A 26346-nucleotide genomic window follows, 5' to 3' on the forward strand; every position below is an offset into this window, starting at 1 on the left:
AAAAGTAAGGAAATCTGAATAACTATGAACTTAAGTTAATAAAAATTATCAATTTTGGCTCATTAAATTGTAATGAACGTACCATACTAATATGAATTGTTAATAAAGGGAAATTGTGTGCAGGGGCAGGATTATATGGAAACTCTGTACTGAGCTTAATTTTTCTGTAAATCTAAAACTGCTCAAAATTAAATCTTTTGATTTAAAAAAAATTTTTTTTTAAACGTTTATTTATTTTTGAGACAGAGAGAGACAGAGTGTGAACAGGGGAGGGGCAGAGAGAGGGGGAGACACAGAATCTGAAACAGGCTCCAGGCTCTGAGCTGTCAGCACAGAGCCTGACGTGGGGCTGGAACTCACAGACTGTGAGATCATGACCTGAGCCGAAGTCGGACGCTTAACCGACTGAGCCACCCAGGCGCCCCAAATCTTTTGATTTTTTAAAAAGCATCTGATCAAGCACTGTTTTGGTAAAAGAAATGAGAAAGTTTTGAAAATGGTGTGTTTGCTAGGATTCTGATGTCCGATCTAATTAGAAATGCCACCATCATGAAGCAATCAAGCCCCTCACTTTATGCAGGAGTATCAGGTAAGAAAGACAAAGATTGGTACCAAAGACAACTTAATGGAATAAAGGAGCCCAAATACTTAATAAAATTCTTGAAGATTATTTCTATACTAACAAGTAGATAAATGTGGCACAATCATATAATGAGAATATCAATTCTCATTATGTTGTATCTCATTGATACCCCTTTGAAGTTTGTACTATATTCCAGTACTGCATTCAACTGAGGAAGACTGAGTCTCAAAGAGATTATACCTTTGCTCAAGATCATAGAGCTACTAAGTAGCAAAACTAAAATTCAAATTTTTACATCTGATGTTAAAGTTTTTGCCTTTGACTCCTGTGCATTCTTTTCTGCCTATATTTGGCAGCTGAGGTTATTAACCATCACTGTAGAGTAAGTATTGCATACTTAAAAGAGTGCTGAGCAAAAAACAGAAGTCTGGGTCCTCAGCTCAGAATATCAATTTCCTTACCAAAAAATTATGGATAATAATGCCTGTCCTGCTTACCTCATTGGGTTATTTTAAGAGTCGAATGAAACAACCTATGAGAAAATGTCTTGCAACCTGTGAAGTGTGGCCTTGTATCATTAACACGTTTTTTACTTTTGCAGCTTTTTGCAAATATGTCTGTGAGCTAATTGCAAAATGGAATGTGAGCAGATGATTGAGTGGAGTTTCAGAACAGAAGGCTTACAAGAGAATTGTGTCAGGTTCAAATACTCCTTTTGAATGCAAGATCTTAAGTCTGTGGTCCTCATCACTGACTGCACTTCTCACCTGGGGAAGCTTTCAAAGGCATCCATGCCTACGTTGTTCTGCCCCAGACCAATTAAATTACAATTGCTAGGGGTGGGGCACTGTCAGTGTTATGTTTAAAAAACTCTCCCAGTGATTCTAATATGCCATGAAGGCTGAGAACTGCCATCCTAATTGATCTAAAGTCAGCTCAGTTCCATGGGGCCCACCATACCCTTTCTGCACAGGCTGCTCCTCACTCCTGGAAATTGCTAGAGTTGGAATATTGCCATCAGGCAGCGAGGCTAATATAAAAGTCTGGTCAGCCAAGCTGCTAGGACAGCTAATGATATTGTCGTTTGACTAAAGGAAATGGATCCATTTCAGTTTCATTCAAAGAAGGAAGTGTCCGGTCTGGGGGTGGGGGGGTGGGGTGGGGGGAGAGTGCCACAGAGGCTGGCTAAGCAATTATTTAGGGCTCTGCCACAATCACCAGCCAGGATAGCAGAGGGTCTGCTCTGAGCCTTTGTAAACTGGGCTCTGCAAGTTAGTTTATCTTGGCTATCATGTTGTCTGAAGAGCCCTTGTTGGGATCCTGGGCCTTGCTGCCTATCAGACCAAAGCAACAATCAGCTTACAAATTAGTGTGTTAATAGTTCAAAACCTGAGGCCACAGAAGAAAAAGCCCTTGAGCAAGAATAACATTAGGTGTGCTACAGAGTTAATGTAATTCAGAGCTAGAAACGCCCTTCTTTTAGAAACAGGCCCAGTTTCCTAAATGTATTGCTCCATGGGACCTCCAGTGAAAGAATTTTGATTACAGCACCACCATGAGAGAGTACCAAGATGGAGAAGTCATCTGGGGGAACTGAGGGTCCCTGTCATCTAGGGTCTGGGCTACATCTTGACAAACCCAGGAACTCATTGTGTCATAACACTCAGAGGTGAGCAGTCTCTTAGGGATAAACCCACATTAACCAAGCTCACAAAAAGTCCAATCCTGAATTACACAATGATTACACATTAATATTGGATGGTACATTCTCTACTTGTAGGAAAGACAACACATTTGAATCATAAATTAAACCTTAAAATCAAGGATACAATTAAGAAATTAGGTGATCATAAAAGATAGTATCATCAAGCTATTGTACTGGATTCATTCAATCTCTCTGTAGAGGTGACCAGTTAGGTAGAATGAAATGCTGGCACCTTCTGTCTGGATTACATTGGAGAGTCATTGACAAATTCTTGCTATTCAGGGGTCACTTTTTCAAACCAGGGGTCTCCACATTTTTCTGGTTGTGTTTTTCTTAGCAGGAAAACACAAATAAAAATTTAAAAAATTGTAAATCCATTTTTCAAATCATCTGCAGATAATTTTGAATTTTTTTTTTTTTGGTATCATCTTCTTGTCAGACCTGACAAGAATGTTATTGCTTTTACTGAATAACATATCTGACAGCTTATATTAAAGGTAAGAGAAATGTCAGCCCTACCATTTTATTTGCTTGTGTTTTAATTATTAGTATCATCTTTAACTTGTGGTTTCTTTGAAGGAATTTTGTTAAGCCCTTGTCCACTTTGTGAGAGTTAACTAAGTGAAAACTGAATACTGTACCATAATATAATCTATAAGTCCATTGAAAAGGGCTTAGTAAACTGCAAGATTCCATACCCTGTGCTGAGAGGCAAGCATGAGTGAGGCCATGGTCAACCTCCAGTTGTGGAATTCCCATTCTTCACTGGGATACTTCAGTAATGAACGAGGCAGTTCTTCAGACAATGTATAATACAATGCATTCACTCAGAGCCTAGAATATTTTACAGCTTTGGATACAATACAACACAATGTAATACAATACAATACAATACAATACAATACAATACAATACAATACTACAATACTATACTATAGTTCTTAGAAATTAGGCCCTTAATCCTTAATTGGACATGGGCAGTCCTTAGTCTCTGTCTTACCGTTTGCTGAGTAGGTGAGTCTTTTATGTAGATGTTCAATCTGTTTCATCATATTTTGATTCTCTTTATTGATATGTCTTGAGGGGAACTTTATCTGAAGTTTTGGGGGTGCCTAAGGACTATACTGCTCTATAAGAACCATAAAATGAGAATGAGGGAGCCATAGTTATCATATTTTACTATTAGGAGAATGGTTTTATTTAAATTCAGAAGCAAAACAGCTAAACACAGAGTTAATTTGGTTGAAGGGATCAGGATGAACTAGTTTCAAACCTCTCTCTTCAGAGATTTCACCTACAGGGTTTCCCAGGAATGGGAAGCCTTCTGCAGAGTTTGAAAATGACAGCCCTAGAACATTAAAAAATTGGTTGAGATGGAATTTTGCTATAATTAGTGCTGTGTTATAGGTAAGTCTGCAGGAACTAGAGACAAGGGGGATCCCATGTACAGTTTGTTTGTAATGAATTAAGAATAAAAAAAAATTCTTTTTAATTTTTTTTTTAACGTTTATTTATTTTTGAGACAGAGAGAGACAGAGCATGAACGCGGGAGGGGCAGAGAGAGAGGGAGACACAGAATTGGAAACAGGCTCCAGGCTCTGAGCCATCAGCCCAGAGCCCCACGCGGGGCTCGAACTCACGGACCGTGAGATCGTGACCTGAGCTGAAGTCGGACACTTAACTGACTGAGCCACCCAGGTGCCCCAAGAATAAAAAAAAATTCTGATCCATGTTTTATCCTAAAGATATTATAGCATAGAGTTTTAGAATTTGGACTCTATAGTCAGACAGTGTGTGTTATTCTTTTCATTTCCTCCATAGAGAACTTAATTTTATTTTGTTTTTCATTTTTTAATTTATTTATTTTTGAGAGAGAGAAAGAGAGAGAGAGAGCATAAGTGAGACCAAGGGAGGGACAGAGAGAATCTGAAGCAGCCTCCACACTGACAGCAGAGAGCCTGATGTGGGGCTTGAACTCAGGAACTGTGAGATCACGACCTGTGCTGAAGTCTGATGCTTGACTGACAGAGCCATCCAGGCACCCCAATTTTATTTTTTAATAGGTTAATACATACATGTGATATTATACGGTAAGGTTCCCTCCCATTCCTAACCCTCCCTCCCCTAGTTCTTCTCCCCAGCAGCAACCACAGATACAAGCTTCTTGAGCATTTTTCTAGAGGTGGTAAAGGCATATTCAAGCATACTTGTATATATACTGCATGTAAATATATATTTTAAAACAAATGGTGGCAGGGGCTCAGTCATTCAGTTGGACGTCTGACTTTTGATTTCAGTTCAGGTCACAAACTCATGGATCATGGATTTGAGCCCCTCATCTGGCACTGTGCTGACAGTGCAGAGCCTGCTTGGGATTCTCTCTTTCCCTCTCTCTATGTCCCTCCCCTGCTCGTGCATGTGTGCGCTCTCTCTCAAAATAAATAAATAAAACTTAAAAAATAAAACAACCCCCCCCCCAAAAAAAAACCCCAAAACAAATGGTGGCATACTTTATACAATTGCTCTTTACTGTGCTTTTTTTTTTTTTCCATTTAATTCTTGGAATTGGTTCACTCTTCATTCATTCAACACATATTTATTAAGCACTGTGATAGACTGGAATATTGTTCTCTACTCCTCATGATAGGGTTATACATCCTGCTCTCTGCCCTTTGACTTCAGAGACTCTTCCAGTTAGAGAAGGTATAATATACTTCTCTCTTGACTTTGGTTTTGGCCATGTTTTCTGGCCAATGGATTCTGGGTAGAAGTGACAGTGTGTCATTCTAAGTAGAGGCTTTAAGGGGCATCATATGCTTTCATGTACTTGTTGAAACTACAGTGGTCCATAAATGAGCAGATACTAGAAGCCAATTTAAACCTAACCTGTGACCCTCAGCCTAGAGCACTGCCACCATAGCTGCCCTACATACCCATGAGGGGAAAAAAACCATGTTTTTGTATAAGGCATTGATATTTTGGGGTTGCTTGTTATCACAGCCAGGAGCAAATTAAGGCTATTATGTGCTCAAACAGTATTCTAGGTGCTTAAGTTCATTGGGAATCAGACAAAAATCCTCACCCTCATGGAGGACCTACATACGGACCTGACTTTTTAATGGCTGCATACTATTCCTTTGTATAGAGGCATCGTGATTTATTCAACCAGTCCTTTTTTTAAATTTTATTTTATTTATTTATTTTGAGAGTAGGGGCAGGGCAGAGTCTGAGAGGGAGAAGAAAATCCCAAGCAGGCTCCTTGCTATTAGTACGGAGCATGACCTGGAGCCCGAAGTCACACACCATGAGATCATGACCTGAGCCAAAATCAAGAGTAGGACACTTCATCAACTGAGCCACCCAGGCGCCCCTCAACCAGACCTTTACTGATGGATTTAGGTTATCTCAAAGCATCAGTCTCAAAAGTTGAAAAGCATATTTCCAACATAAATGCATAGAAAGCACATATCAAGTCTTAATTTAACTTATAATGAAGAACCCACCAGGAGGACAAAGTTGGTTTGAAAGAGAATATGAAAGTTGAATAATGTAGTCAATGGATAAAAAGAAATTCTGAAATAAAATTGTTAATTTTGATACAAAACTGGCTAATGGCCTATAGGGTAAAAATAATTTTTGAGGTTTTCTTCTACTGGACAGAAGAAATAATCATTCCCCATTGTCAGTTTTAGAGAGTTGTAAAATGTCTGGGCTTTAATCAACGGTAAAATTACATTCTCCAGAGACAGTTTTTGCTAATACTAACAATGCTACAATATCCTTTTATACTCATTTTTGTGTGCATGTGTGAGCATATTTTAAGGAAAAGTTTCTAGAAGTGAAATTTCTGAGTATATTAATTTCTACTTTTGAGAGAGGTTACCAAATTGCCCTTCATAGAAATCATACCAATTTACCTTATTTCAAACAACATATGAATGGCTGTTTCTTCATATCTTTTCTACACAATGTTATCGAAACTTTTGCTAGCTGCCAATCTGATAGAATAAAAATAGCACCTCATTATAAATTTAATTTAAATTTTTCTTACTATTACTATGATTGATTGAATATTTTTTCACATCTTTATAAGTTATTTCTTTTTCCTCTACCATGAACTGTCACTTCATTATCTTTGCCTTCAGAACAATGAGCCTTTATCTGTCATATGTGTTCCAAAATTTTTTTTCACAGTTTCAGACATATTTTTAATCCTATTTTCTAGCTATTTACTATTTACTAGCTGTGTGACCTTGGGCAAATTAATTAACATCTCTGAGCTTAAGTTTACTCATTTGTAAAATAGGGATAATAACATAGTCCTCAATCCCATATTTGAAATTCTGGGATACAGATTTTAATAATTTTTTTTAATGTGGGGCACCTGGGTAGCTCAGTCAGTTGAGCATCCAACTTCGGCTCAGGTCACGGTCTCACGGTCTGGTCTGTGAGTTCAAGCCCTGTATCAGGCTCTGTGCTGACAGCTCAGAGCCTGGAGCCTGCTTCAGATTCTGTGTCTCCCTCTCTTTCTGTCCCTCCCCCTCTTGCACTCTGTCTCTCTCTCAAAAATAAATAAACACTTAAAAAGTTTTTTTAAATAATAAAAAAATAATTTTTTTTTAATGTTTAGTTTTGAGAGAGTGAGAGTGGGGGGAAGGGCAGAGAGAGATTGAGACACAGAATCTGAAGCAGGCTCCAGGCTCTGAACGGTCAGCACAGAACCTGATGCCAGGCTCAAACTCATGAACCAAGAGACCATGACCTGAGCCTAAGTCAGATGCTTAACTGACTGAGCCCCCCAGGCATCCAGGGATAAAGATGTTTTAAATTCTAGGAGCTTTCAGTGTGCATACACTGTATGTAACGTAAAATCCCAGGGAGTGGGAGCTCTTCAAGCATTAATATTCCTATAAGAAACATATGAATATACTAGATGGGATTAATAAAGCCTGTGAATGACCTCATGTTAGTTGAAGTTTGCCATCAAATGAGCTGCATATGTTTTGTTTTGTTTTGTTTTTTTCTTAGAAAGTGGAGCATGGGAAAAATCTGCCATGGTTTATTATATTAGTTTGTTGAAAGTTAAAAAATTTTGTGCAGAAGAGAGACCTCCTCAATGGTATTGTAACTAATTGGGAGATATATCTACTGATTAGACAAATATTGAGACTAGCCCACATGGGAAGGACTGGGTAAGAAAAGATACTCCATGAAGATGCTATCAGAAGTTTGTGAAAATAAAGTAAGGAAAATATAATTGCTTGTATTCTGTCATTTTTTTTTTTACCCTACAGATTTTAATTATTGAATACTACTGCTCTGCTTTTGTTCCATATGAGCTCTGTCAAACTCACTTTTGATTTTCAGACTTTTTTGGATTTCGAACTGTGCTTAGGGTATGTAGACCTGTGGTATCTTCCTCCATAAGGTGGTTGTGAAGATTGGATTAAATTAAACAATGCATGTAAAGTGTCTATACCAGCTCCTAGAACATAGGAAGAGCAAGATAAATATTATTGTTACTGTTGTTTTTAAGATGGAAGTGCTAAGCTCTTATAACTCTTGTTTCCAGGCCCTTTAGCTTGGCAAAGGGTTTTGCTTTGCTTGATGTTCAGATACGTTTCCTTGTAAAGGTGACTGAGATATTTGAAGAGAAGAGGAGAGAAGCATTTTTATTCTTTGATGGTAGGGAATAAAGAGAATGACTGGACTTTGAAGCCAGATAGGTCAGGGTTCAAATTCCATACGATCAGCTTTAAAAAAAAGAGAGAGAAAATTACCTATCTTCCAGGTTGCTTTGAGGATTAAATATAGCTAGATAGAATAGAAACTGCTCTGTACACAATATGTGCTCAATAAATAATGGCAGTTTTTTGTTAGGGTATGTTCAGGAGGGCTGAAGTACAACACTTAACCCATTTGCAGTCTGAAAAGCATATAATCAGCCACTTTCATGACAGAAAATGAAGGAGTTGGACAAGGATCAGAGAAAGCATTTATTGTACATAAAGAAACAAAGCACTGTTACCATGATCTGTTCACAGGAAGATGGCACCAAGCCTTCCTCTGTGATGTAATGTCATGGGACTTTGGGGGCGGGTGGGGGGGGGGGGGAGGAGGGGATATAATGAAGCCTGGGATGAGCAACTTCCCCTCCCCACACAGACAGAGGGCAGTGTTTTCCCAGGTGATATGGTAGTGTGAAAGCTTGTAGCCTTTAACCTCCAGGAACTTTCTATTGTACTGTGATTTTAAAATGTAGGTTGCCTCTATTACTATAGGATACCCTGACATTTCAGGTTTAATGTTGTCATACTACAAAGTAAGACTGCTATCTGTTGATCAGTATAGTCTGAGGACCGATGCTATCCATTCCCGCTTGGATCCCTACTGGATTCAATTCAGATATAAACCTCAAGAGAGGGCCTACCATGTGCCAGGTGCTGAAAATACAAAGACATCTGATAAGGTTCCAGCCCAGGAGGCACTGGCAGAAAGGATGGATAACTGATAACTCCTACTAGGGAATGCAGAGTGTTGAGTGATATAATAGAGCTATGAATAAAGTGCTATGAAGGTACTGAGGAGAAAAAGAATGAATTCTTCTAGGGAGGTTAAGGGAAATTCCTCCAAAGGAGTGACATTTGATCTGATCTTTGGACTGAGTCATTAAGCAAAAAGGCTTTGAGATGGAATGATGAGAAGAAAAAGCAGAGGGGGAAGGTGGGGGGTTAAGGAGAGAATAATGTTCTAAGTGAGAGAAACTGTGGAGACAAAGATGTGAGGCTGTGGACATGTTCATTCGTTTGTTCAGTTAGTTACTGAACAAACATTGGTTGAGAATCAGACACTCTTCTTGGCACTAGGAATATAATAGGAAGCAAGACAGACCAAGGTCCCTGATGCTTTCACGGAGTTTACACTTTAGAGCTGGATGGGACAGAAACAGAAGACGAATAAATAAACGAACAAGGTAATTTCAGAGAGTTATATGTGTCATGAAGAAAATAAGGTGGGAGAGAGTATGATAGAAAGTACTCTGGGAGGGGGAGCAGATTGGGTAGTTGGAAGAGGCATTTGACCTGAGAACCAAGTAGCAAGGAGGCAGTCTTCTGTGGCAAAGTGTTTCCGGTGGAAGGAACAGCAAATAAAAATACTGTTAACAGGACTAGGCCTGGTGTTATTTGAGGAACAGAAAGGCAGCCATCTTGACTGTAGCAGCATGAGCAAAGGAGCTGCAGGGGAAGACCAGAGAGGTTGGCAGAGCTGGTTAGTAGGGCCTTATGGACCAACTTAAGGAGTTTGTTTTGAAAAAGTACCATTTGGTGTTGTACAGAGAATGGATTGGAAGAAGGGAGATCAGCTGTTGGTTACTCTAGGCAAGAGATGTGGGTGGTTTCACCCAGGGTGGTAGAACAGAACAAATAGATATTTTTGAAGTAGAGCTGACAAGACCTGCTGATGGATTGGTGTGGGGATGGGGGAAAGGAACATGTATGTAAACATATGAAATACAACGATGTAAATGTGGCAACAGTGGGAACATGGGACTGGAGAGGTTGCTGGAAAAGAATGGCTGTTAAGGCTTTGGGAATGAATGAATTTGGCCTTATGCAGAGGAGACAAGGGTACTGGGCCATTGACAAAGCCATACTGATAACCTGTCTGGGAAGCCAGGAACATCTCAAACTTTTACTGTCCAGGATTTTTTTTTTTTTTTTTTAAAGAGCTCTTTGGTAAAATCTGAACAACTTTTTGACTTTCCCTACATTCTCTCCATCTCATTTTTTGCCCTACAGGATAAATATCTGTCTATTCTCATACACTGTCCATTGGCCCCAGCTTCTCTCCTGGGTAGTCTTCAGAATTCTACCATCCAAGTGAAGCAGGAAGTTCTGCATGTAATAGGCACTGAGTATGTGTGTACAGAGGGGCAGTCAGAAGTGTTTGCTTTCAGTGAGGGACAGAAGTCGCTTCTACTACTTGTTCCGCTTCTACCCTCATGCTTAGCAACTCACCATGCTTGGCCCTTTTGACTGGGAAGAGGTATGATCAGGCTTAGTAAATATTTTTTGTTGTTGCCATTGGCTGGCTGGCTGGTTCTATTGTCTCCTGGTCCTACTGTCTGATTCCCTTCTCCAGTCCCCTGCATACACACAGCAGGCCTGCAGGGGTCCTCAGATCTCCCTCTGAACCACTGCACCAAGCTTGTCCTCCTAAGCTAATGTTATCTTTTATTTAAACAGAAACAGTAGCCACCAATCTTGTTACATAACATCCCAGTATCCTAGGGTGTTAAACTAATGCAGCATCTACTGTTGGGAAGTGTTGATCTGGCAACACAAAAACTCTCTAGAATATTGCTGAAACGTTGTAACAAGTTTGACTTCCTGGCTTTACTTAGAATTTTGGAGGGGAAGGGACTTTAGAGATCAGGCTATCTGGATCTTTGTTTTCAACTGTGAAAACTAAGGCCTAGAGAGACAAAGATATTTGCCCAGGGGGCACATCGGGGCTACAAATCAAGCTCTTGATAATCTAAAGAATCCATCACATTTTATTTTATTTTATTTTTTTAACGTTTATTTATTTTTGAGACAGAGAGAGACAGAGCATGAACAGGGGAGGGGCAGAGAGAGAGGGAGACACAGAATCTGAAACAGGCTCCAGGCTCTGAGCTGTCAGCACAGAGCCCGACGCGGGGCTTGAACTCACGGACCGTGAGATCATGACCTGAGCTGAAGTCAGACGCTTAACCGACCAAGCCACCCAGGCGCCCCAAGAATCCATCACATTTTAGATAAAGGATTAAGTGTTAAACCTTTCTTGTTTGTGATTCTTTCTTATCTGAAAAGTTTCTTTTTTCTTTTTTTTCAGCTTTAGGCTTTCCAGGTTTGTCAAATGTGAACAGTGATAGTGACATGGTGCTCCGGATTACACACCCAAACTGCAAATTTGAGACTGATACATATGTATGATGCTGATGAATTTGAGGTATTTGTGTTGTTTTTAACAAACATTTTACTGACATTAGGACTGGATTCACATCCAACCATACAAGGTATATTAACTGAACACAGTATGAATGCAATGTATAGTATCTGAATCAAATATATATATATATTTTTTTTCAACTTTCTTTTAATTTACTTTTGGGACAGAGAGAGACAGAGCATGAACGGGGGAGGGGCAGAGAGAGAGGGAGACACAGAATCGGAAACAGGCTCCAGGCTCCGAGCCATCAGCCCAGAGCCTGACGCGGGGCTCGAACTCACAGACCGCGAGATCGTGACCTGGCTGAAGTCGGACGCTTAACCGACTGCGCCACCCAGGCGCCCCAGAATCAAATATATTTTAAAGACAGCTGGATGGAGTTGCAGGTGAAGCTACAGCCACCTGGGGATCTACCTCAGTAACATTCTTAGTTTATGTCCAAACCAGTATATCTCCAGAGGCATCTCACATCCTGAGAGCTGCTCAATAAAACATGGGGTTTCCTACTGCTCTCTGGGGAATTGCAGAACTTTAGTGGTGAAGTGAAAAGGCTGGGCTGCTCTCTTCCCCTGACCCCTGCCAGCATTCTTTCTCAAACTGACCTGTTTTCCTGCAGGGAGACTGCCCCACTCCACCCACCTGGTGCCTTCCTGGATTTCCTGACTGCCTGGGCTTATTTTTTAACCTTCTCTTACTTGAAAAGCACCACTTCACTGACCCAGAACGTGGGCTTCTCCCTCTGTTCACTGGCCATTCCACTTTTCTGGGCTAGCCATCCGCATTTCCCTTCAAAATCTTTGGAAAATCGGCAGCAATAGGGGGCTGGGCGCCTTCCAATTTCCCTCCACGTCTTTCCTACTTGTAACTCGCTGAAATTACTAGCAGAGCAGGGAGAAGTGGAGAAATGGCTTGCTTCTGAGTAGGGCCTGGGCTGGGTTGGCATTATTTTATTAAATTCAATCGGACCGGGTCCTGACAACCTCTTAAGGTAACTTAGGCTCTGAGTTAGAGATGGCTAACGTGTAACGAGCGGGTTACTGTCTTGACCCTACAAGCACCATTACAGCTTCCCCACTCCTATTCCTAGGTTCTAGGAATCCCAGCCTTGACCTGCGGACAAACCCCAAACACAAATAAAAGGTCTCCCCTCAGGCACTGAAAGCCCACCCTGCTCAGACCCGGCACTCCGCACTCCCCGCACCCCAGCCCGGCCAGCGCCGAGGGGTGGGGGTGGGAGGCTGGGGAAGCGGGGGGCGGAGTTCCGTCCTTCGCTGATTGGCTCGGGGAGGATGGGCTGCGGCCGAGCCGGGCCAACCCGCGGCGTGTTGCTATGTGCTAGGGCGAGGGGATAGGCGCGGGGGCGCGTCCGTCACAGGGCAGCCCCCGGCCCCGACCCGGAGGGATGCGGAGTGGCGGCGGCGGCAGTGGCGGAGACTGTGGCTTTAAGAGCGCGCCCGGAGCCCGGGAGCCAGCCGGGCGGCCCTCTGCTGCTGCGCACCCCCGCAGAGCCGAGCCCCGCGCTGGCCGGACGGGGCAGCTTGCTGCCGGGTGAGCGAGCCTGGAGCGCGGCGCGGGCCGGGCGCGCGTGGGCGTGGGGCGCGCTGTCAGCGCGGGCGCGGGGCACCCGGCAGTGGGCACCGGTCCCGTGGCCCGTCCGGCCCGGCTCCCGCGAGGTGCGCTGCGCCCCCGAGGCGAGGTCCGGCGTGGGGTGCCCGTGGAGGCCGCGGGCGCGAGGGGCGGGAAGCGGGCCGCCGGGGCCACGTGACCGGTTTGTTTACAAACACTGCAGGGCCCGGGCAGCTGCCCGCGCTGGGACCCGTGGTGGCGCGGGTCCCCGGGTCGGGGCGGAGGAGCTGTGCGAGAAGCCGGGCAAGTAAGTCTAGGGTGCGCGGTTTGCCGGACGGGACTTGGACACCGGGTCGCTGCTTCTTAGCACAGTTTCTGTGCGTTCGGGCTCCGTGGGGGGTCGGGAGAGGGTGGGCTTCGGACGCTTTCTGTCCCCGGTGACGCTGGGTCTCCGCTGGAGACACTGGGTCCGGGGCGTCGCCCCCGGGGCTCCCGCCTGTGGGGGACTGGCCGCCCTCGAAACTCCCAGGAGCGCTTGGCCGGCCCTGGGCCGAGGTAACCGCAGCCGAGTTCCTGCCTGGCCGCTTCCCGGAGCCTCCCCACTGCCCTTGCCAAGGGGGTGGGCGCCGAGTTCTCTCCTGCCCGACGGAATGCAGGGGCCTCTCCAGCGAATACCTCCCAGGAACTGGCGCTGAGGGGCAGCCCTGACCTGTCACTGCTTTAAGTTCACCCTCCTCGGCCGCCGACCTCCTGGGTGTCTTTAGTCAAGTGGTGGCTTTTCTCCCGTTGGGGGTTGGGGTAACCACCTGTTCTTTTGGACCCAGCCCAAGAGACTGCCACCTCTGACTTCACTCTCAGCATACAAGCACTTAAAAAGCCAAGTGAGTGAGTGCCCTCCGTTTTTTTTTTGTTTTTTTTTTTTTTGTTTTTTTTTTTCTGCTGCAAGTAGCGGACCCTCCCACAGTCTCACCGCCGTGAATGGCACACCAAACTGCTTCTGGGTTTTATGGGGCTTTGCTTTCTGGCCTTCTTGTCAACTTGTTGTCTTGGAGTCTTGGCTCTTTTAACTGAGTACTTGCTTCTGGTGAGTCTAAAGGCTAATCTAGCTACTCATCCTCCTTTCTTTGCCCTTCCTCTCTTGTTCCTGTCTTCTGGCCCAGCAAGATGGGTTTCCCTGACCCAGAGCATTAGGCAAGCCGCTTCTCTGTATCTTATTTGGTGAGGGAACGCTGGCAGAGCAAGGAACTCAGGGGGTTTAGAAGTTAAGTGCCTTGACCAAGGTAACTCCTGTCACTGGCTCTGCAGTAGGACTTGACCTCGCATGCTTGACGCTCTTCAGTAGTCTCCTCGTTGTGAGAACTTCAGGCCTTGCCATCAGTGGGGTTGGCTTTCCTTTGACTTCATCATTGCCACAGGATGCAAAGATGGGCCAAATCTCAGTTGTCTATTCTCTCCTCATCTCCTTAGCACTCAATACTAAGGCTGAGTCTTGCCCCTGATGAGGAACATTTTAATTCTTCTGAATTGTGACATGAATGGCTATAAGTTCTTTACCAAGGAAAAGGTCCAGCCTGAGGAGAGTTGTGCAAACTTCCCTTTGGCACCATCCCTTATCCCCATCTTCGTGGTAAAGGTCTCAGGCAGGGGTGGGGGCCTTGGGTTCATCCCCCTCCTTAGCTCATATTGGTTTAGGATTTAATAATAGAATTTCTGGGATCTGTCTTGATATCTTGTGTTTGAACTAAAATAAGAAAGCTTGGAGTTAGGGATGGAAAATGGAAAATAAACATGCACAAGAGTATTATTTTCCTTATTTTCCTTCTTTCCTCTAGGAGAGTGGTTTTCAAGCTTTGGGGTCCAAAATAAGGAATACCTTTTGCATCTCTACACTGAGGTCCACACCTGCATTAAGTTCTAGGAAATAATTGCCCTCACTACCTACAGTGTGCTCCATATATAGATTTTTCTTAATTAAAAAACAAAAACAAAAACTCAACTGTTGGTCATGGCCTGTTAACTTGATTTCTTGACTAAATGGGTGAATGGGTGATGACCCACAGTTTAAGAAACATTGCTATAGGACAGAGGTCCTCAAACTTAAATGTACATAAAGATGAGCTGAGTAGTATTAAAAATGCAGTCTGGGGGCACCTGGGTGGCTCAGTTGGTTAGGCGTCCAACTTTGGCTTAGGTCATGATCTCCTGGCTTGTGAGTTCAAGCCCCGCATAAGGCTCTCTGCTGATAGCTCAGAGCCTGGAGCCTGCTTTGGATACTGCCTCTGTCTCTCTTTGCCCCTCCCCCATTCATGCACCGTGTCTCTCTCTTTCAAATATAAATAAACATTAAAAAAAGTATTTAAAAACTGCTGTCTGTCAGTACACTCTGGAGATATTTTTCTCAGTGGGTCATGAGATTGTGATATAGGTGGTCAATAAGAAATGGCATAAACTGGATATGAAGTGTGCAAAGCCTTAGTCAAGTGTGTGACCCACTCTATACAAACCCAAGATCACTCATCTGACAGCACTAGCTTAGGCTTTGAGAAGTCTAAGGGCATAGTGTGGTTTGCTTTCAGCTGTCATGAAGCCTTGGCCATAAGACCCCCCATCGCATCCACACCACCCTGCCCAATCTATTTGAGGGCTGCTGTGTTCTGTACCCCTGGATGTTTCTAGGTGCGTGGGGTTGGGGTTGTGAGTAGTTCTGATGAATCTGCTCTACTATTCATAGATTATGTGACTTTTTACTGTTTTAATGATTTTAATAGTTTTGAGACAGTGACATAGTTATTATGCCTGGGATGTTAACAATTGGCCAGCAGAAAATGTTGATGCTGTTTAATAGCTGGGTATTCTAGGCCATGTGGCCTGGGGGAAGGGCAGGTTGGTGATTTTTGGAGGGGGTCTGGGAGAGTCAGGGCCTTATCTGTCAACAGTTGTTAATAAGAAGGGACATAAGTTCCCCTGACCTCCTTGCCTACCTACCTCAGCCCTGGTTCTTTCCTGTGATGATAGCTTGGCTTCTGCGTGCAGGTGAACCTTGTTAGTTACCCAGTTTCTGATGCTGTTACCTCTATCTCAGCCGTCAAGCACAAACCTGATGTATCCACATGATAGATGTTTTCCTTTATTGTGTCCAAACATGTTGGTAAAAGAAATTTCCTTGAATTAATCAAAGCTGCATTTAGCTTCAAATAGAACCCTATCCAAATTCAAATTCAACTATGGTCCTTCCTGCCAAAGATATGGTTTATATGGGAACACTAACTGTAGGATTGTTGAAATTGATAATATTCAGTTTGGTCAAACAGCTTACATTTGGAATATTTAGTTTTGAGCCAGTAATAAAAAAGAAAGCAACAAATGCATGGCAAAGGATAGGATATCCTAGTATAGAAAAGCAGAGGGAAGAGATGTCCAGGTGGGACTCAAATGGAGGTTCAGGATCAGTTTCCTTTGTAAATTATCTTGGCATTTCCCTAGGGTCCATCAACAAACCACTAGGTGCTCTGACAATTGCATCATTTAGCATGAAAGGGTATTAAGCTCTGGAAAAGGAAGCATCTTTTTAAAATGTAGCCTCCTGTTATGGGAAGTCAGGGCCTTCCGGCTAAAGGTATTTTATTAGAGTTGATAGTTTTCAATGATGTCATCCTTAACAAAAGATGATATTTACTTGCATCTTTATATATTTTTTAAGTTTACTTATTTATTTTGAGAGAGAGAGAGAGAGAGAGAGAGAGAGAGAGAGAGAGAATCCCAAGCAGGCTCTGCACTGACAGTGCAGGAGTCGTGAACCCTCAAACTAAGATCATAACCTGAGCCCAAACCGAGAGTCCTGGGCCTAACTGAGCCACCCAGGCAGGTGCCTCTTACTTGCTTCTTTAAAGGACCACACCTACCTGAATTTCCCTGAGATTTGTGAATATAGCCCCTGAGAGTTTAAAAATAAATTGGATTATGCTACTCCCCTGTTTATAGTTTTCCAGTGGTTTCATATTGCCCTTCAGACATAATCCAACTCCTTTCCCTGTAGGCATTGCACAGCCTATCTCCTTCCCCCAACTTCTCTCTCCTCCTCTCCTATGTGGCTGGTCCACTCTGCTCCAACTGCACCAGCTTTCCTCAGGTTTCTAAAATCTGGAAGGTTTGTTTTTGTCATTGGGCCTTTATACTGGTAGTTCCTCTTTCTGGAATGCCTTTCTATAATTTTTTACATGATTGGCTTCTCTCACTTGGGTCTCAGAGAGCTCCTCTCAGAACAGCTCCTCCTTTCCCTGCCCCTCAACTTTATTGAATCTCCTTAACTTTGTTTTTTTCAAAGAACTTTAATACCATATGGAAATACATTGCCTACTTGATGGCTAGATTGGAAGCTTGGGGGTTTCTCTGTCTTGCTCACTATTGACAGTACCTGGTGTGGGTAGCATTGGATAAATATCGGTTGGTGGAATGGGTGAATGACTAAAGAGAGCCAATGGTTTGAGTCTTTAAGAATATGAATAATACTTTAAAAAATGTTTCCTTACTTATTTTGAGAGAGAGAGAGCATGTACAAGCAGGGGGAGAGGCAGAGAGAGAGGCTAGGTGCCTCCCTTGCAGGCTAGGTGCACTGTCAGCACGGATCTCAATGCAGGCTTGATCCCACCAACTGCATGATCATGACAACCGAAGTCAAGAGTTGGACGCTCAACTGACTGAGCCACCCAGGCGCCCCAATACTTTTATTTTTAAGAGAAGAGAAAAATAATTTTTCTCTTCCTTTTCCTGGGGTGGGCTACTGTTCTCTTGGAATTTATTTTAGGACTTCTGCTTTTCACAATATTTTTCACCCTTTTATACTTTTTATAGGTCTCTAAAAGCTCTGTTGTCATTTTGTTGTTAATAAACAGCTCTTGCCTCCCCTAGTAGCTTTATTTTGTTTTTACTGTTCTCCTGACAAATAAGCATTTCTACCAGTAATCACATTTCATCGATACAAGGAGGCACTGTAAGCAGGACTAGAGGAACCAGGAAGATTGGGATAATTAGCTCTGTGACCTTGGGCAATTTGCTAAACTTCTCTAAATCTCTGTTCCTTTTGTAAAAAAGGTCTAATACCAGTTACTATCACAGAATTGATGGGAAGATTAAATGAGAGAATGTATGGGAAACTGGGCACATACACACTTGAGTTAGCTTTTATTTATTTATTTACTTTTGAGAAAGAGCTCGAGTGTGTGCATACCTGTGCACAGGGGAGGGGGTGAGAGAATCCCATGGCTCTCTAGGGCCAGCTCAGATCCTGACTGGGGGCTTGATCTCACAACTATGAGATCATGACCTGAACTGAAAACAGGACACTTAACCAACTGAGCCACCCAGGCACCTGCTGTTAGCTTTTAATAACACTCATATCAATAGGTTTCCCTCCTCTCTTTGGCAGGAATTCCCAATCCATTGATTTGGGAATGTGCAATAAGAGGCAGAAAACCACCAGATCTTTAATTAGTGCCAATAAATGAAGACCAAACATGTCACTTAGATCTATCAGAACTAGAACAGAAGTTCGAAATCATCTCATTGCAAATTGCTGCCCAACTTAAAAAAAAAAATTTTTTTTTAAATGTTTGTTTTTGAGAGAGAGAGAGTGCGCACATGGACACAACACACACACACACACACACACACACAAAGTGACGGAGGGGCAGAGAGAGAGAGGGAGACAAAGAATATGAAGCAGGCTCCAGGCTATCAGCACAGAGCCAGATGCAGGGTTTGAACTCACCAACCACAAGACCATGAACTGAGCCAAAGTTGGACACTTAACCGACTGAGTCACCCAGGGGCCCCCTACTGCCCAACTTTTAATAACACCCATGTGGAAGAAGTCATATTTATGCAAGTTTTTGGAAGGACATGTTGTCTACCTGTTCCTCTGGCCATTCTTAGTTTTATCTTTGGATTAAGCTGGCTTACTGAAAGGTGCATATTTGGGCCATATTACCTCAGCCTCTTGAGTTATTTTCACTGAAATGAACTTTCACTGCCCTTTGCTTTCCTGGAGGACGTTGTCCTAAACAGCTTTATATAACTTGCTACTACATTTCTTATAAGGGTTGATGTAGTTGAAGTCTTAAGCTACAATTTCACTTAGTGTCCCCTTTAAAAAGTTAATAGGAAGAAATTTCTTTCAGGAATGAGTGCCAGAAAAAACTTTCCTCTCCTGAGGAACGGGCATGATATTTCTTTTTGGGCAATTGGAAATGTATAACTTATCATGTTTCTCTTTTTGTTCTGGGTGCCAGGAGGCACAGAGCCAAATTTGTGGCCTGACTTTAGTAACTATAGGGCCCTACATCCTAATTTTTTCCAGTGTTAAACTTGTAATTTTTATTTTCTCTAATTTCAAGTTAATGATTTATATTTCTCTTTTAATTGGATATATGCTGGTTTGGGTATTAAAATCATTTTAGATTTTACATTTTAGAGATATAAACATTGAGGCTCAAATAGGCAAAAAGGACTTGTTTAAGACACAGAGCTAATTAGGGCAAAGCAGAGACTATAAACCATACATTTTGTTTCTCAGGCCCAGGGTTGTTTCTACTCCTGTATATTTCTGGAAAAATACCAACTCTTGAATAAAATACCAAATACCCCATAGTGTCTTTTTATTTATTTATTTTTTACATTTATTTATTTTTGAGAGACAGAGTGAGACAGAGCACGAGCAGGGGATGGACAGAGAGAGAAGGAGACACAGAATCTGAAGCAGCCTCCAGGCTCTGAGCAAGCAGTCAGCACGGAGCCTGATGCGGGGCTCAAACCCACGAACCGTGAGATCATGACCTGAGCCGAAGTCAGATGCTCAACCGACTGAGCCACCCAGGTGCCCCTGCCCCATAATGTCTTGGTCCTAGGCAAAGCCTACCTCCTCTCTGTGATGGGGCAAAGGAGCATTCTGCCAGAGAGGTGCAACACTGCCACTCACATTCCTGGTTGGGTCAGCAGCACTGTGCTCTCCTGTTTCCTGAGCTACAGCCTTCCCCTGTGGTCTTGAGAATGTGGTATATCCAGATTTAGTGGTTTTGATCTGAAACTAGTTTGCCAGCTCAGAATGAAATTAGTCTCTAGTGGCTCAAGTTCCCTTGCCTATTTTTTGTTAGGAAAGGAAGGCTTGATATCCATATGGCACATGTGTTCCACTGAGGCCCATACAGGGTCTTCTGGGAGTGAACAGTCGTTGAGTTTGGTTTGACTGAAGAAAGTGGCATTATTTTATCTGATAGGAAATTTAATCATAGGAAATATTGACCTTCCTAATGATTTGTTTTGTTTTGCTTTCCCATGCTGTTCTGGTTGTGAGCACCTGGGGCAAGAGAGGGTAGGCTTTGAGCACATCCTGCCTGAGTCAGGAAAATTTTGATTCCTATTTTGAGCTACAGAAGAGGAACCTCTGGCCTAAGGCTGAAACTGAACCTTGGTTTTACTTTGTTTTCCTGGCTAATAATAATTCAACAGATAATATGGGACCTTTGGGAGATAAAGATGAGTTAAGATATGGCCCCTGCCACATATACTCTTAAGCATATACTCTAATAGGGTGATTAAGGTGTATGTGTCAATAAGGTACCGAGAGTTTGAAGATACAAAAAGAAGTATAGGCATTTTGGAGATGGGGCTGTGAAGAATGATGAGGATTTAAACATGCAGAAACACTCCAGGGGGAACAGTGTGTGCAAAGGCACAGAGGTGTGAACATTAAGAGGTAATGTATGGGGAATGTTCAGTAGGCACATGAGATGTTGGAAAGAGAACATTGGGATTTTGCTTGGGCTACTATTGTTACGGTTTAGAGTAAGTTCATGGAAATGGACTGTGGCTTCCATTCACAGAAGAACTCTGTGAACAGTGGTTAGTTGATACAGATAATAGGCATTCTCCAAAAATGGGACTATCCCTAGAGAGTCTCAAACCTGGGTGCCATAAGGATTTCTAGGCCAACCAAAGGCCTACAAAATCAGAATTTTCAGGATAGGGAATCTAATAAAAGCAAGCAAATTATAACCCTCCCCCTCCCCTCAATTTCCCATTTTTGTAATGGAGCCCAGCCCCACACACATTTCTGAGGTCTGGAAATCACGGAGGTAGTAGATATCCCTAGTAGAAACCAACTACTAAGCATCTATGACCTTTAGCCTCCTTTCCCTTACTGTATTTTTACCACTTCCTTTTCTTTTGTTCGTATGGCTCCTGTGTGTGTCCTCCATTATATTTGCCTCCTGTTTATCTCTTCTTTTACCACTTTGGTCCTTTGTGTGTGGGGGGGTCCCTCCCTAAGTTGATCCACCACCAAGTGGACCATAGGTAGAAATGAATTATCTTTCAGTATTTGCTGTATTAAAGGTATAAACATATGTATTATGTATAAATGCAAATTAAATGGGGCTTTCGGTTATTTTGACTTACATGATTCTTTGTTTCCTTAGGATTTGAGGAAAAAAGTATCCCTATATAACTGCAGCGTTAAAGCTAAAAATCCATGAGCAGGAAGATTTGATAGGAACTGAAAACTAGCTATTGTGTCTGATCTGTTGTCCTATCTTCTGGTTGAGGTTATTCCCTTCCCTCATTTGTTTTCTTGTATTTCTGTAATTAAAAGTTGAAGCAGTGAACCAACCCTGAGAGTCTGAAGATGTTTTAAGAGAACTTGACATTTTTGTTTGCATTATAACTAGTTGATTTAGACTCTCCCTCTGGAAGATGTTCTGCTTGTGGCTCTAATGAGCTCAAGGGCCAAGGATACCCATCTTTGGACTCTTCTCTGACTTGTCAGGATTAAAACATCCTTGGGTGGGGGTTGTCCCAGGATTCAAATCTTGGTTCTGGTACTATTTATTTATTTATTTATTTAATATTTATTTATTTATTTATTTAATTTATTTTTAAAATTTACATCCAGGTTAGTTAGCATATAGTGCAACAATGATTTCAAGAGTAGATTCCTTACTGCCCCTTACCAATTTAGCCCATCCCCTCTCCCACAACCCCTCCAGTAACCCTCTGTTTGTTCTCTGTATTTAAGAGCCTCTTATGTTTTGTCCCCTCTCCCTGTTTTTATATTATTTTTGCTTCTCTTCCCTTATGTTCATCTCTTTTGTATCTTCAAGTCCTCATATGAGTGAAGTCATATGATATTTGTCTTTCTCTAATTTTGCTTAGCATAGTACCCTCTAGTTCCATCCACGTAGTTACAAATGGGAATATTTCATTCTTTTTGATTGCTGAGTAATACTCCATTGTATATATATACACCACATTTTCTTTATCCATTCATCCATCAATGGACATTTGGGCTCTTTCCATACTTTGGCTATTGCTGATAGTGCTGCTATAAACATGGGGGTGCATGTGTCCCTTTGAAACAGCATACCTATATCCCTTGGATAAATACCTAGTAGTGCAATTGCTGGGTTGTAGGGTAGTTCTATTTTTAATTTTTTGAGGAACCTCCATACTGTTTTCCAGAGTGGCTGTACCAGTTTTCATTCCCACCAGCAGTGCAAAAGGAATCCTCTCTCTGCATCCTCTCCAACATCTGTTGTTGCCTGAGTGGTTAATGTTAGCCATTCTGATAGGTGCGAGATGGTATCTCATTGTGGTTTTGATTTGTATTTCCCTGATGATGAGTGATGTGGAACATTTTTTCATGTGTTGGTTGGCTATCTGGATGTCTTCTTTGGAGAAGTGTCTATTCATGTCTTTTGCCCATTTCTTCACTGAATATTTGTTTTTTGGGTGTTGAGTTTGATAAGTTCTTTATAGATTTTGTATACTAACCCTTTAAATGATATGTCGTTTGCAAATATCTTTTTCCATTCCTTCTGTTGCCTTTTAGTTTTGATGATTGTTTCCTTCACTGTGCAGAAGCTTTTTATTCTGATGAGGTCCCAGTAGTTCATTTTTGCTTTAGTTTCCCTTGCCTCCGGAGACGTGTTAAGTAAGAAGTTGCTGAGGCTGAGGGCAGAGAGGTTTTTGCCTGCTTTCTCCTCGAGGATTTTGATGGCTTCCTGTCTTATATTTAGGTCTTTCATCCATTTTGAGTTTATTTTTGTGTATGGTGTAAGGAAGTGGTCCAGCTTCATTTTCCTGCATGTCACTGTCCAGTTTTCCCAGCACCACTTGCTGAAGAGACTATCTGTATTCCATTGGATAATTCTTTCCTGCTTTATCAAAGATTAGTTGGCCATACATTTGTGGGTCCATTTCTGGGTTCTCTATTCTGTTCCATTGATCTGAGTATCTGTTTTTGTGCCAAGGTTCTGGTACTTTCTAGTAGAGTGACCTTGGGCAAATTGTTTAACTTCTTGAGCTTTTTCCTCATCTTTTAAACAAGGGTAATCATAATAATGCCTGCCTCCCTGGGTTGTTAGGATTAATTGAGATAATGCATATCAAGTACTTGGCCCATCATAGGCTCATAATAGGAAATTAATAAACTATAGAGTCCTGGAGTCTTACTGATAGTTGTGCATGGCCTCAGATGACTTATCCTTACCTCCTCCCCTCACTTTCCACATTTTCAACCAACCTTTCTGAGCTCTTCCAGCAAGCCAGGCTTTGGGCTGGGTATGAAGGATGATTAACCAGATGTGCTCTTTGGCCAGGAATGGCTCACAATCTAGTGGGAAGACTGATCCATAAACAACTAGCTTTGTGGAGGATGTTTCTTAAATTATATGAAAAAACTGCACTGGCAACGTGCATGGTGCCCCTTGATAGGCTAGACCTGAAAGGAAAAGAAGCTGTAATTCTTACTAAAACCTATCTGCCAGTCCCGTAACAGGAGAGATCCAGAAATTTGCGCTAGAATCAGTTTCTCTCTCCCACCCTACTGTCTCTTTTCTTCTTCAATAGATGGCAATATGAGATGACAGTTTAATAATTCCTAGGACAAAATACATCCATCTTCGAGCTGGTGATGGTTGGGACTTTAGACACACAGGCATCCTTTTGAAAATGCTTCTGCCCTTTTTTTTTCTCTTGAGTTTGAAGTTCAATTTCCAAATTCCAATTGTGGAAAGGCGGGGAGCCCAGCCACAGATGTCAGAGTCTAGAGTTTTGGATTTATTTGAATTGGGAGATTAAAGTGAGGAAGCCAAAGGCATGCTGAGAGCTGAACAACAGAATTGTATTGGCAGATTTGAGATGGATGGTTTGTAACTAATTGGGGCCCCAGCTGTGCCCTGGGGGAGTAGCAGTTAAAGAGAAATCAAGGTCATACAGTGCCTGGGGTCCAAAGACATTCATTTATTCAGTAAATAATATTTGATCTTTGAGAGTGTGAGCTACAGATGAAAATCAAATAATCACCTCAGTAAAAGTACAACTGTAGCTGTGAAGAGTGCTGGGAGGAGGAATCTGTGTAGTAGGGGTTGGTGGAGACAAGGGGGAGGGTTCCCTGGCGAAGTAACTTTTAAAGATGGGCCACATCTCTTATCCTACTTTCCAAAATCTTTTCTTGATAGATCTTCTAAATAACTGTTTTACATTGTAGTTCAAGTGTAGCCCTGTCATGGGGGCAAAGCAATGGACATGATCCCTCTCTGGATCCCAGATCATGAGAAAAATGTATTGGTTTTGTTTTAACCAGGATTATCTTCTCTGAGCATGGCCAAATACCAAATGAAGGACTGATGCTGAGGGTGGCAATCTCTGGGAGCTGAAGGAAAAGGGCAGATGTGGCCCTCTTTTGTGCATGGACTAGAGGCAGGGTGGAGGGACCGCTTTCCTTGCTGGCCTGAACCAAATCTGATGCTTAATTTTTCTCAGACTCAGACTGCCCTGGGGCTTTTGTGGGGACCACTCTGGGAGAAATAACTTCCTGGGTTGGAAGTCTGAGGGTTTCTCCAGGGGTCAGAAGTCAATGCCAGTGTGGGGAGGGTCCCTTGGGAAGCTACCCAGGGTGGTGCACAGATGGTGTGAATGGCCAGGGGAGGCAGAATGGGGAACACTTCTGCCATCAGACAGAAGCTGGGTAAAACCATCAGAGGGTCTGTCTTGTTGTGTGTTGCATTGGAGATATGGCTCCATGGGACTGAGTATCATGCGCCATCTGCCAGTCCATGTGGGTTGATGTCACAAGAGTTTGCTGGCTTTTTAACTTTGTGGAGCATTAATGGTATTTGAGTCCCATGTAATGGCCAGAATTAGATATTTTAAATGCACTGGATAGTGTTTTAAATAAGATTAAAAATATCAGCTTTACAGGGCAGCACAGTTTCACTGATGGTCACTCATTTTACTCAGTTAATTACCATCTATCAAGTCCCTCTGGAAAAAAGAATAAAAGACTCTCTGATGTGCCCGAGAGTAGGAGTCCTAGGGAAACCAAGGGACAGTAAAGACTGGGCTTGTGACTGCAGGAAGTTCCCAGTCTGGAAGACACACAGTGTGATAGAGTACCATTCAGGAGACAAGTCTTTTGCATGCTGGGAAAAGGGGGCCACCGCCAATGCTTAGGGTCTTATCTGGGTATTAAGGGATGAGTAGGCATCTTCCAGACATCGAATACAGGTTAAGGCTTTTCAGGAGTCTAAAACAACTTGGGAAAAGGTAGTGAACAAGCTTAGTCTTCTGGGGAAACAAGTTTGGAGGAGGTGGGAAGGTGATGGTGAAGATAAGGAGAATCAGCCCAGTTTCTTGGTGCCACCTGAGGGGTTGGACCTCATCCTATAGGCTGCTAGGAAACCACTAGAGGTTTTGAAACATGAGAGAGATGTGATCAGATTGTGTTGTATAAATAGAATTCTAGAATGGGCTGGAGAGGTAAGAGCTGAGTCAGGGAGACCAGTTTAGGATGCTGTCACGTGAGTTCAGGGTGAGAGAGGGTAGGGCTCACACAGTGCTGCTGGCTGTAGCTGTGAAGATGGCTATGGGAGGCTGGTTTGCAGAGCCAGAGCCAATTGTCTAGGGGACCGATGGAGTATGACATAGAAGCAAGAGAGAATAAAGGGTCTTTCCTGCTTCGGTATATGGGCCTTCAGGAGAAGGGAGCAGAATTAGGGTGAAGGTGGTAGGAGCCAGGAGAAGGGGAAAGATGGTGCTGGCTTTGGATGCATTTAATTTGAAGTGTCTTCCTAGAACCAGTTAGAGGCATCCTATAGAAAGGGACCCAGGCTTCATGACCAGAAGGCAGAGGTTTAGAAGACTTGGATATGGATGAGAATGTCTATGGGGAGCAAGCAGTCAGGGACATGGTGGAAGCACCTCCAAGGAGGAGGAGGAAGGAAGAAGAGCAGCCAGGGAGATTGAGGCTCAGTGAGAGAGAAGAGCCAGGAGAGGCATGATAGGCCATAAGGGGAGAGTTTAAGGAAAAAGTAGCCCACAAGAGAACTAACTGAATGCAACACCAGGGCCAAATAGTGTTAGCATTAAAAAATATTAGTGTTTGGACTTGGCATGTTGGAGTCGCTGCCCATGTTTTCGTTACTCAAAAGCCTGGTTGTGATAAATG

General features: G+C 42.8%; 1 protein-coding gene across 2 annotated transcripts in view; it reads left to right on the forward strand.

The window, feature by feature from the left end:
- The first annotated feature begins 12622 nt into the window (after nt 1–12622).
- Nucleotides 12623–26346, forward strand: part of YPEL2 (yippee like 2) — a 66073-nt gene continuing 52349 nt past the window's right edge. Inside the window, exon 1 of one of the 2 annotated variants that reach the window (XM_058704927.1) lies at nt 12623–12830. In XM_058704927.1, coding sequence (XP_058560910.1) covers nt 12685–12830 — 146 coding nt within the window. In that variant the 5' untranslated portion in view covers nt 12623–12684. The remainder of the gene's footprint in view (nt 12831–26346) is intronic. The other variant, XM_058704928.1, reaches the window with a different exon arrangement.

Source organism: Neofelis nebulosa, chromosome 16 (assembly GCF_028018385.1).
Source record: "Neofelis nebulosa isolate mNeoNeb1 chromosome 16, mNeoNeb1.pri, whole genome shotgun sequence".
Lineage (NCBI taxonomy): Eukaryota > Metazoa > Chordata > Mammalia > Carnivora > Felidae > Neofelis > Neofelis nebulosa.